This window comes from Rhynchophorus ferrugineus, unplaced genomic scaffold, assembly GCF_030347505.1.
Source record: "Rhynchophorus ferrugineus isolate W39M unplaced genomic scaffold, kcgeb_rfMv2 rfM4, whole genome shotgun sequence".
Classification (NCBI taxonomy): Eukaryota; Metazoa; Arthropoda; class Insecta; order Coleoptera; family Curculionidae; genus Rhynchophorus; species Rhynchophorus ferrugineus.
In genome coordinates, this window is record NW_027472583.1 from 20,297,818 (window position 1) to 20,311,741 (window position 13,924).

The 13,924-nt window shown below is 30.2% G+C and overlaps 1 protein-coding gene across 1 annotated transcript; it reads right to left on the reverse strand.

The window, feature by feature from the left end:
- Window positions 1-601: 601 nt before the first annotated feature.
- On the reverse strand, window positions 602-13,449 carry LOC143196548 (protein spaetzle). The gene is made up of 6 exons (XM_076404295.1): window positions 13,254-13,449; window positions 8,510-8,615; window positions 8,258-8,454; window positions 8,018-8,193; window positions 5,365-5,442; window positions 602-891 (listed from the first exon to the last, which is right to left on the reverse strand). The coding sequence occupies exons 1-6, from the start codon at window positions 13,302-13,304 to the stop codon at window positions 738-740; spliced, it is 762 nt and encodes a 253-aa protein (XP_076260410.1). The 5' UTR covers window positions 13,305-13,449; the 3' UTR covers window positions 602-737.
- Window positions 13,450-13,924: the final 475 nt, after the last annotated feature.

Below are 13,924 nucleotides of genomic sequence, written 5' to 3' on the forward strand. Positions count from 1 at the left end.
TGTTGAACACGGGCGGGGTGCCAATTGGAACCCGACACCGAATAGCTGGCGGCAACCCCGAGACGTTTATCTGGGATATTATTGAAGGGTATTTCGGTCATTCAGTGCTCAACCCTCGTTCGGTTAAGACGTGCCACCATCGACTGCCCAAGCCTCGTCAACAGGTAACTCCGCTGCCATCCTTTTTATCTTTGTATTTTTCTCATTTTTTATATTGTCAATAAATAACGGGCACATTATGTAAACACCACTGTTTCATTTCGATTTACCTCCATTCACCGAGCCACATCATTTTACCCTAAATAACCATATAATACACAAATTTAAAAAAATATATATGACATCTAAAAAAATATACATCAAAAAGAACAATATATATGCTGGGTATTAAATAGACATTTTATTTACATATATACAGTAGCTAAATGCATCAAATACAAATGTAAAAAAACTAATCATATATAATAAAATATCTCAGATATTTTTATAAACATTTCCCACCAGGGCAACGCATGAGCCATCCAACGATCACACTTTAACACATAACCTATATACAATTTGTACAACACAAGAATCGTCTAAACGAAAACATAAACAGAGATCATCAACGCGGAAATATGAGAGAGAATGCTTCGGGACCAAACGCGAATTTTGGTATTTTAACTGGGCCTTCCTCGGTGCGCGTTTTCCCCCCGTTGACGGGGGGCTGCCGAAAAATATATTGCTTCCCGCCTTCGCTATTTTTTGTTCTTCCGCTTTGTCGCTGGGGTGAATTGCTTTCCAAATCGTGACAAAAAGTCCAGATTTTGTTTGTATGCACAGCAGCACGCGGACGGAATCTTGAATGTATCGGGTATCGGGTTTCCATCGTTGTTTACCGAAAGCAGTCTCCTGTAAAAAGAAACAGATCATTAATTTTAGAAAAAGAATGATTTATCTAATGTTATAACTAATATTTCATTAATCCTTTCAATATATTTATTATTGGTAATTTTATATTATATTCATATTAAAATATATATATATATATATATATATATATATATATATATATATATATATATATATATATATATATATATATATATATATATAATGGGTTTTTATATATTATTGTCATAATATTTTTATTGAGGAAAAAGTAATTTCGCTCTTCCCTAATACTAAGACGTATATCTCTAGTAGGGCCGAATGGAGTCTGTCGAGCTCACAAAATATAAAGAATACAGAAACTGGTCTTACAGGGACGCATGTGAAATGAAACACTATTTTATTTTATTAACTTGCAGCTAGATGGCTAATAGTATAAACTTGATTTTTGAATTTCGATGATGTACATTTCACCGTAAGTTTTTTTTATTTTTCATGTCATTATTAAATGAACTCTAATTAATATCCTGCTAACCTGTTTAGTATAACGCCCTATTAATTATTTTCATTTATTTCAGAGCATTATGAGATCCACGTAAATGATGACACTGCGGAATTAATACTGTTTCTTAATAAAATGTACGACAGTATTTATTCAATTAGCAAGTAATGTCAAGGCTGCTCTATTTAATCCTCAGATTATACACAACACTTAACAAGCAATCGTAGTAATACTTTATATAGGCATTTTGTCTTTATTTCCATGAAATCTCTCATAAATATAGTTATGATTTTATTTCCTATATTTGTATGCTTTAATGTATATTTGAACAAAATCTTCATTATATGATCCCGCTCTGCTCTAAAATTTTTTCAATGATGCCATACCATACAATTAACATTAACTTTATTAAACATAATAAAATTGGTACTTAATTTTAAACCTTTTTTTATTTTTGGTATTTGATTTTAAGGAATAATTACAATTGTTACAAAAGAATTTGAGCAAACAGCTCCGGAAAAAAACAAGTGCCAAATTCATGGAAACCAATATAAAAACATAAGGGATTACCATTGTGCGATGCTAGAATATTTGCGGCTGACCATCAACTTTTAGTAGACGAGATTTAGTAAAGAATTGCCGGAATACTGCAGCACCAACGGCAGAGTTTTTATTGAGAAGTGAACACTTTCTTCGAGCGACGACAATATTATGATAATGATGATTATGTGAAAAATTCATCGGTAAAAACTATGAGAAGCCTTACAAAACGACGAAACAAACAAAAAAAGGTCCAAAGCTGATTAATAGCATTATCATCAACATCATCACAACAACACCAAACCACGTATTCTTAACGGCGCTGCAAAAATTGAGAGAAACAAAAAGCTAATAAAGTAAAGCTAATTACAAAAGAAGCCTATGAGAATCCTTTGGTTTAGTTTTTGGCACAGGCGTCTGAGAAGATCTACAGTAACCAAATTACGATTTTACCCAAAAAGGATAAAATAGGATTTACATTTAAATGTATATAAATAAAATGGCTTTAAATAACTTTCTCAACCCATTATATCTTACCTCTATATAGTACAATTCTTAAGAAATATATTTTTCTTCGACTATTATATTTAAATAATAGTCTAGACTTGTAAAAAGTTGTATACATATGCAGAAATATACTTTCGCCTCAAATAAACATATAAGCTCCCCAATTTTTCTGTAATATGTACACCTTGCATGTTAACAAAGGCTTATAAAGTGGAAAAAGTGGAGAAGCTGTATCAATAACGCACCGATATAACATTCTAGTGATATATTTTCATACAATCAACAACATTATACTGCTCTTGATTCTACAATACATTTCTGACAAAATAATTAAACCAATTAATATTAAAATCATACACATACATATTTTCGTTAATCTAACTAAGAAACTAAGTTACTAAGAAAATGCTTTATTTTTAATCGTTTATACAACGTCTTAAAATAAGCAGTAACCAGAAAGAGCAGTATCTGGTAGTAATGGTAATCTCTTGATGATGATCATATTTTTACTTTTATATAATACATGATAATTATTAATATTTCAACTTTATGCTGTTACAAGGTATCCGTCAAATAGAGTAAAGCCAATTTCAACATAATGTAGTGGCAACATGTTCAACGACTTCCGTTCAACAATGGAAATTAATTTGAACAAATAGTAATAAATAATGTATTATTCAAAACTTAGAAAAACTTCAACTAATTTGTTATCCCTCTAATATACATCCGAGCATACATCTTTATTTAAAACCAGTACCTAGAATAATAACTTTAATAGACTTGGAATTCCCCAGCAGCTAAATTAATTTATTGGTCCCTAAAAAGATAGATCCTAAAGAAACAAATATTTAAAAAGCGGGTTTTCTGTCATAAAATGCAGGGCGCGGTGGTTTCATCGGAAAAGTCACCAATAAAGTTATTTCTTATTCTGTTACTATTTTATGAGGCACCACTATTTTCTACAAATCCAACTTATACTTCAAATTCGTACATTATATCTTTTTAGTTGCTGGGGAATCCCCGTTGTTTAACGGATCCAATATGAATTATTATTTTCTCACATCATGATTTCAAGTGCGTGAACTAAATTAAATAGATTTCTTTTTATAATATAATTATGTAAATATAAACGAATATTGACTGTTCTTTTTATAAAAGCAAAACTTGTTATTAGTATTAATTTTAACTTAAATAATGACATTCTTCCATAATAATATCAATCAAATGGTGGTTGCAACTGTTTTTTCTCTAGACAAAACTGATACTGACCGACAAAACCGAGTGTTTTGTTTGCAAGGTCTTTCAGGTTGTAAAGCAAAACAGTTATAATTTATAAAAAATTATTAGTGTTGGGCTGATATTATAAGTTTAACATTCGCGAATGGGGATGAGGAAAATCTTAATTTAGAAGTGCATAAATAAAATATAATGGTAAATTCAATATTTTTTTATTTTATTTTTATCACATTTTTATTCATATTAATATTGAAACTGTTTCTTTATATTAAACAAGTGTTAATGTTGTATCTTCTTTGTGTTCTAAAAATTCGCTGTCTAGTAACGCAGCAATAAATAATTTTTTACTGGCTACACTGACTGACGATGACAAGAAATATCTGGGTACTATAAACTACAGAATATTTCATATGGCTGCATTCAGATTCCTCTTCCTACAAAGGAGCAATTTCATCTTGACATATAGTAATACTGCAAGTGCTTTAAATTCTTCTTCTTGGCTTTCGTCGACGCTTGACGAATATAGGGATTCAAACAGTTCTCATTTTATAAATGGCTTACCATCACTAAAGGACTCCAAAATCTTACTTTTTGCAGTTTTTCTTTCGGAGAACTTATTATTAATATCCTTATTATCAGTTTTTCCGGAATTCTAATTATCCTTAACGGCATTCCGCATGTTTTCAATCTTTGGTATTTCATTCTCTTTCTTTTCTTCAGACACTCGTTTGAAAAAGAACACTTTCAATGAGGTAAATGGAAAAATAAAATAAATCACTTTCCATAAAATTAAAAAAGATCGCAGAAATTGTTAAGAGTTGTGTGTTTCAGCTATGTGTTTGAGTTTTTCGATATACAGAATATATAAGGATCTGAGAGCTGCTAAATTCCAACATCACATTCTCGAAACATTCCAATAACTCAACACAGCCTTCCATGACCTTTCCAACATACTATGAAATGAAGCAATGTCATTATTTTGCACATCAAAATAAGGGTCTATCACCACTTTTATCTTTTTAAATATCTCAAACCGCTTACTAGTCGACCGCATTATAGAAAAACCAAAAAATGCTTGTATTATAAAAGCATATTGTAAATGATTTAAATGCCAAACATTCAAATTATTGAAAGATCCGCAACATCCCCATTAGATTAGAACAATTATTTATATTTCATAATAGTTCATATCGACTATGCCCAACACTAAAAAGGACCATCATCTCAGTTACATCAGTCACAAATATTCTTCGGCATATATTGCTACAATAGTTATAGCTACCTTTTTTGGTTCCACGCGAAAGCGGCTTCATACACAGAAAGTTTGATTTATATGCACTTTTTTATACCACCAATGTATCTATGTCACACTTGCATCTAGTCTCCTGACTCAAAAAAAAAATGCTTCTGTTTGTTTCTGTTCGCTTTTGTTTGGTTATTTGATTTCGATTCAGTCAATGGAGAGAATTGAAATATTTTTATTTACAGTAATAAAAAAAATATGACCAAAGAATAGTAAAAAAAGTAACAAAATTGATGTATATAGTATAAGGTAACACCTTCATTGAGTATTAATAGAAACAAAATAGAACGAGTAGTATAGGAGAGATTGTAAGTGGCATCCGGTTTACAATAGTATACTACTCTGATATTTAAATGCTGACAGGAAATGACACATAATGTAATTAAAAGCTAAATTCGTCACATACCTGTAAACATATTTTTGCCGACAGGATGTTTTGTATCCTTCAGGAAGATATCCAGGAAAATCACATTCTCCATCTAAACTAAAACAGAAAAAGATCATTATTATTGATATTAGTTATTATACAGATTGATCAAACTACCATTGCAGGGTTTAAACGTAAAGTAATAAAAAGTAGTACTGAAATATCCTATTAAAGTTTTATTTATGATATAGAATATCAAAAAAATATTTCAACAATATATAAACACATTTTAGCTTATAATTATAACATTCACCATATCGTTCTATTTTTGAAACTAATTTTTTGAATAAAGAAGATAAATGTAAATTAACATGCCTAAAGACCATGTTAACCTCGGATTTGTATACAGTAAAATAAAAGCGTGATGGGTTTTATTTATTATAACCTTAATATGTTTAATTCTTAACTTCATATTCATGTCCAATACCTTATACAAATTGTTTCCTTTCCACAATTTATTATTTTAACTTACATATTATATTTTGTTGTTTTTTTAAATTCTTACTCTATACACATTCTAACGAAAGTAGTAATATATCAAAGCAAATACAGTTTAGAAGCTATAGTTGTAATTCTAACCAACCCAACCTTCAATAGATAGTTTTAGTGATAATCGGTTTAATCGATAAATTTTGTTGTCTTTAAAATTGAGATGGATAAAAAATATATAAGTGTATTAGTGAAGCATTTTTAATGAATGTATGTTATATAATGCAACAGTTACGGACCTGACCATCGCAGCCTTATGTAAATACTGAACGAGTCAGGTGGGTTTGGTCTGTTTTCAAATAGATGAAAACACTCAAAGTCGTTTTGTATTGCCACCTTTTGAATAAAATGGTTTTATAAGTAAATTAATAGTTCTTTGTGGCCTATACGCTTTCCAATTTTCCAACTTGTATACACACTTAAAGGAAAAGATACAGACATGAAAAGGTAGTTAATATAGTCAACAATTAATATATAAAATTCTAATAAACTAGATCGATTCGCCCACACACGCTGTTCTAAATGTATTAAATCAAATTGATTTTATTTATTTTTTTATTTTGTTGGTTTAACGACCGGACAAGCGGATTTAAATCGTGTTAAAGTCGACAGTTTACTTTGAAAGTTGTTTTCGTTGTAAATAAAGTACGAGTATAAGCTTCCCGTAAGTGTTGTTTTAATTTAGTGAGAATTGATGGGAATATATTAAACAAAAACATATTGAATAACGTTGCTCCTATTCAAAATGGCACAATTTTTGGGTTATAACAGATATTAAGTGTTCTACTCAATTTATACAGATTCTTGAATAATATTATTTCATATAAAAAATACTCAAGGAACTTAGTCTTTGAAATATTGTTAACTGCTTTCTGTATGAGGATTTAAAGTACATCTAAGACATAACATATTAACATAATATATAAATGGATGTCAGATATAGTTAAGTTCACGTGGTAAATAAGCGGCGTTCAGAACTCGACTTCCCAATCAAGTTATATCTCAACTTTAGCCATGTAGCAATATTACTTGTCAACTCTATTGTGCCATAAGTTGCCTTTCGTCATTAAAAATATTCTATTTTTTTAATCAATTGTTAAATGTACAGGTCCTCAGTTACCGTCTGGCCAGTTCTAAGAATTGTAATGTGATAAAAAAAGCGAATATATTCATGTACATTTCAAGAACTAATAAATTATATATGTGCCGTTTAAATTGACGTCACCGTATGTCACTTTAAAATATCTCTACATTTCTGGTTGAAAATCTGAACTAACTAATTTTCAAGTCTTTCCATAGCCAGCTTTACACAATTTACACACTCAGCAGAGTTTTGCAGATACCTAAACAGATCATAGATGGCCTAGACAAGGTCCAGGCTATACGGTAGATGCAACAAAACCTCCCAGGAAATCTCGCTCAATATTTGCCGAGTGATTCAACACATGTCTGTTTTCTTGTCGTTTCTTTAATCGCATTTATTGTTGGTAGTAGATAGTAGATATAATAAATAATAGAGATATTAATGGTTTGGTCAGTCCCGTCAAACGCATACGACACATTCCGTAGCGTCTTGCAAACATTTGGGAAGTTTCTCCGAACTTCTATCACGATATTTTCGCACAAAGACACTCTCTTTCAAAATATGGGCAATAAGCAGCTTTAAAGCCATTTTTTAAGAAAAATCGAAATAACTTCTTCCGTAACTTTATAAAACAGACATTTAAAATCAACCAATTCTCTTATTTTAGGGACATTTGTAAATATCTGTTCTCTTCCTTCACCATTGCAATATCAGATCAGATTATTAAGATCAAAATTAACAATTATAAGGCTCTTTGCCAATAGTTAGTCACGCAACAATATATATCAACCTCAACAACAATATAAGTTCTTCAGAAGTTTTATTCTCTTGGAACTTATAATAAATGTGCTGTTTATCAACTGCCATCGCAAAATTTACCACTTTGAGATGTTATGTAACACACGAAGACTTGCCAAGTATAGTCTAAAACCTTGAATACAACCCTTTCATAGCGTCAAAGCACAAAAAACAATAGTTCACTCAATCGTGATAATTTACCAAAATTTACAATTTGTTTAATATAAGTCCTTTCTATGATTAACAGATATCAAAACTTACTTTCTGCAGATCTCTATCCTAACGCCTTGTACAAATCCATCTTCATCTCCTTGGTTAATAATAAACTTCCACTTATTATTTTTATTTTGACCCATTTTCGGAAATATAGTTCTGGTGATCGATCTGCACACGAATACATCGTCTTCTTCACCAATTCGGTTTGCCACTTCAGGCACCTAAAACAAAAAATCATGATCTACAATAAATTTGAAAAGAAAAATGGAAACAATCGCTCCGCACCTCGTCAGCACCAAAAAGATCTTTATATACAAGATTTTGTTGAAGTACAGTCTTTAAATGATTGTACGGATAGGCCTCTGCGTTCTCGCACAGCGGAAAATCCTCCGAACATTTGGAAAATACGTCTATTCTGGACACCGGGTTAACCAACTCCGGATCATCAGGAAATATTATTTCTTGATCATTATCGAGTAGATCTGTAACATCATATATTATGCATGATGGGTTCCAGTTTTCCATTGTAATTAATACCTTTCTTGGGAGGATTGGTTAAAATTCTCAATCTCGTTTCGTTGAGGAACTCTATAGTTTTGCTGCCAGTATTGCCATCTTGTGGCCTAGCTGATGACTCATTTTGCTGCAAAATTAAAATAATATATAAATATCTGTTAAACTATTGATAAAAAAGTAGTTGTACGGCATTATTTTTAAATTAAGGTTTCTTTAATACAAAATTTGAGTAAATTATGAAACATGTAGGTTTAAAAACAAGATGGTCATTTTATTTTAAAACTATTATATTTTACAAACCTACCATCTTGTTTTTTTAATAAACAGGACCATATCAGTCGGATAATATAAGAACTATACATAGTCTGCTCAAAGTTATTTTGTACATACGTCGCAATATTGCCGCATCAACCATGAGTTTTAGTTACTTTGATAATCAACAAAACTACAATCTAAATAAAACAATTGAACACAAACGTTATCAAATATTATGTACTTTAACATTATAGTACCTCTAAAACTACAGTTAATTATACAGCCACAATAGTTTATAGGTTAGAGTTATAACCTCTTATCACTATTGCTTTCAAAAATTTTGCATACGTTTGACAACCGGACAACTTTGACAGGCTCATTCGTTTACGTCTTAGAACTAATCAGAACGTATTATATCTGTTTTTAACTAGAATAAACTGAGAAGGAAAATATTGTCTGATTCTAAAACGAATTTACAAATTGCGGCAGGTAATATATTAAACATCTTGATGACGTATGTCAAAAAAAAAATTTGAATAGGCTATATATGAAAATCGACCAATTCTTTTCCGACTAAAATATTATTTTTTTACATAATTAAAAAATTTGTTCTCGATAAACTCAAAGTCAAAATCAACTTATTATACGATACAACAACATACTTTTGATCCAATTACTTCTAAAAACCACCCTGGAACTACGAATTAATTTAGAAGGTTTATAACAAAGAGGACAACTGTGCATAAATAGAATAATTTTGATAAAACGAAGAAAAATTTGAAAAACATTTAATTTTGTTGGTTCAATTCTATCTTTAAAAATGTGTAAGTGGTGGTTATGATGTTTTAACTTCATTGTTTATCATTTGCAATCCAGAAATACTTGATAGGCAATCCTTAAGGAAAATGTGAGTGTTTCTTTCCTCGATCACATTAAAAATTAAGTTATTCGGCTCATTGCTAAAAAAACAGCTCCAAAAGTACCCAACTTGGACATATTAGCAAAACGAGGGCGAACTATTTCCTAACACCTGAGCCTTTACGAATCTAAATGGCATAGATGAGCATATCTTATACTTACATTATAATACTGTCATATTATACAAAACTGACTCGAATTTGTAAACTTGTGTAATGATATTAGATAAGTAACTTAAATAATATATATTATTTTTTATTGTATGAAATTATATGGTAATATTGACAAATTATTAAGAAATACAAAGCAAATATACGCTGACCCTTTTTTAACTTTATAACTATATATTAACGATCCAAAAATCCATGAAAAGCTAATAGTCCAGGGACATAGTTATGGACATGGTTATCTGAATGTGTTCAAAATTAAGCGCAACAGAATAATATGCTCAAAAATGTGTATATTCTTCATAACAACGCAGTATTAATTGTTAAATCAATTAACCAAGAACCTGCAAATCTATTATATAAACAAAAAGAAACGTTTTAAAACTTTCTAAAAGATAATAAGATACCCTGTGTTTTTGTCTCGACACTTGTACTTTTGCTTATATAAAATTAAATTGGGAAGGTCATGTAATTAGTATGTATTAATTTTTAATCCGTTAATTTTATATCAATATTATTTGGCGTAATAATAATAATATATAGAAATATATAAAAATAGCATTAAATATTTGCGTTCAACTATTGAATCGTAGTTTCAATACAAGTTTGTCAGGTTTTATATCATATGGACTTTGAAATATTGACCTAGCTAGGATTTTAATAGCCTTCAAATAACTATTACATGTATTTAAAATACATCTTAATTTTAATATTAGTTATACCTCGATAGTCCATTCATGATATTGCGGAAAATAAAGTTTCATTATAAACAGAACAGAGGGATTTAACAAGTTCATAAAAAATTGTAAAAATCAATAGATTAATAAAAGGGAAACGGGATATGATGATAATTAAATTAATGCTGTAATGTTCACTCTCGAGATCATACAAATTTATATATTGAGATAATTAAACCGCATAACTGAACTAACTTCACCACGTATGCAGCCATGTAAAATAAGTACATATTTTTATACCTAAATCTCAAAAATATCATAACTGCAAGTCAACGAGCAACAGAAAATAGCAAAATTAATTTTTTCGTCAACAAACAAACTTCTCATACATCTAAACAATCATAAAAATTAGTAAGTGATAGTACAATTTGTTTATATAGCTACCCAATTCGTCAGATTTACCTCTAGTAATGTGAAAATAACCTCACATTTCAAAAATGGAGAATTATTTTCATCCAATGTCAATATTCAAGATATTATAACAGCAGCTATGGAAGAAATCTTCTAATAGATCACTGAAATAAATATATTTTTACGATCAAGGAGAACATGTTAAATCATAAAATATATTTGTGATCTTTCATCTAACAGAAAAATTTAGTGAATGATCTAGTATGTTATTTAAAAAAAAACTTATTGAAAATAATTATTATTTGGAACAAGAAAATACATTTTAGGCTAGAAAAAATCAGTGTCAGAATGCAATACTGTAATTTCAATCGTAAGAAAAAGAAAATAAATGACTTTATTTATTAAATTTAACGAAGATAGTTTATACAAAATTTTATAATAAAAACATTCAAACAAAATATATATTTTACAGCTAGTTTTTAGCCGACTGAGCTTTATCTGGTCATGAAATCCCAACCCTGAATTTTTTGATTCTATTTGAGTTGATGAATATACACATACAATGTCTAACAAAATATATATTGAAATATTTATTTTAACACTTCTAAAATAATATATAATATAAAATAATATAAGTTATTTATTTAGCTTCCTAAACTGATCATCATGATTTTTGTAATTAGTAGCTACGTAACTAAATATATACCTTTAGCATCATATCTTGGTTAATTAAAGCATTAATGAAGCAGTGTCGCTTAAATTTAAACAGCCATTAAACACATAGAACGCTAAGTAATATTGACATATTTAAATGTATTTGAAAAAAAAATATTTATTTTCCAAATATTTCGGTGTGAGATCCGTATTTTATTATTTTCAGGTATTTTTGAGGCAACGGTTCATTTAGTTTACTTTTTTAACCCTTATAAAACAAAATTTTTACTGCAAGTCTACAATAATGTGGCAAATGGGCTATCTTTACTTGTATATATTAGCTCTATTTTACTAAATAAAATTTACTTTGGGCAATTTTAGCAATTAACTTTTGGAAATGTTATAAAAATTAAAAAATATTTAATTTTTATAATATTGGCTGTATGTTTGGAATCATTGTCATGCTAAAATGTTCAAGTTGTCTTCGGAACATCATTGTATTTCTTAGGGTGCCAAGGTACGTGAAAGGATATGTGATCTTCTCTACTTCATCATAATGGTAAAACATCATTTCACTCCGAAGTGCAATCGACAGTCATCCGAGTGGACTGCAAACGATGAATCCGCTCCAAAGCGTGGGAAAACGCAACAGTCGTCTGGTAAATTTACGGCGTCTGTATTTTGGGATGCGCATGAAGTAATTTTCATTGACTACCTTGAAACAGGAAAGACCATCAACAGCGACTATTACATAGCGTTATTGGAGCGCTTGAAGTATGAACTCGTCGAAAAACGGCCGCATTTGAAAAAAAAGAAAGCGCTGCTTCACCAAGCCAATGCACCGTGTCAAAAGTCAGTGAAAACGATGACATAAATCCATGAATTGGGCTTCGAATTGCTTCCTCATCCACCGTATTCTCCAGGTCTGACCCCCAGCGACTATTTCCTGTTCTCAAACCTAAAAAGTATGCTCGCTGAGAAGAATGAAGAAGTGGTTGCCGAAACTGAAACCTATTGTGAAGCAAAGGACAAATCGTACTACAAAAATGGTATAAAAAAGTTGGAGGGTAGCTACAATCAGTGTATACCCTTGAAGGGAAATATGTTGAATAAAAAGAAGTAATTTTGGCAAAAAATGTGTTTTACTATGGTAGGCCAAGGACTTTTAAATTGACCTGTTACATATTGATGTATTTTCTTGCATATAAGACTGTACTAAACGTATCTAGTAAAGGTTTTATCAAAAAAAAAAACTTCTGAAAATTTATCTATAACAAATTGTTTTACTTGTATTCATAAATTCACTCCGCTAGCTACTATAACTACTGCCAGAATTTCAACAGTTCAATATAATTACTGTACTATTTACCCAACTAACGATTAATTTATCCACTTACGTCTGTACAAATTGTTTTTTTCTTAGTTTATATGAGACTTTGATAGGTTTTCCTATACAACGAAGGCGTATATTTACGTTAATAAATATCGAATACTGTATATATAAAGTAAAATAACAAACCATCACTTCTTCACTATATATCGATGGTTATCATTACTTCAAGATATAGGTTAAAAATGTTATCTTTTATCGTAAAAACTCGGTTTTGATAATTTTATATTGAAAGAGAACTATTAAGGTTCGCAACGACCTTAACTTCGTACCAAAATAATATTCTCACTTACCAATACCACCAATATAATCCATAATTGAATCGTGCATAATGGTGCTACCATTGTCCTTCGTTCTCTTTAAGAAACCGAGCCGATTAATTAAATGTTCGCTTCACGTAATCGTCCGTCAACAACACTTTCACTGTACGTATTTTTTTAGCGATACGTTTTCATCACTGTTGCTGTCGTCCAACTCGGTTGTTCCTGACGGTTCCCGGAAAACGATTGACGATCGCGTCCACTGATCAGGTGGTACTCGTTTTCGACGACGACGCACCTGTTTTGAGTGCCAGCGTCGTACTGACCAATCGAACTGGATCGACTAGAACTACCTGCTGAATTAGCTGCTACCTGTTCTGGGTGGTGTATCGCAAGCACGAATCTTAACGGCCGCCAGCTTCCTGATTTTATGGTACTAGGATGCACATGAAAAGGAATCCGGTTTTTATGTATCTGACAATATTGAATATAAACAAATCTGTTTTAATAAAATTATAAAACAACCTTATTTTAAAATATTCTGATGATTTTTGTTAACATTAATATTTATTTACTTCTTTTGAATGATCAATCGAATTCATAAATACTATTTAATGATTTCTAGTTTCACTGATGATTTTTTAACTTGAAATTATTATAGTTTAACATATTCTATTACATTTGATATAAAATTTTTTTCATAT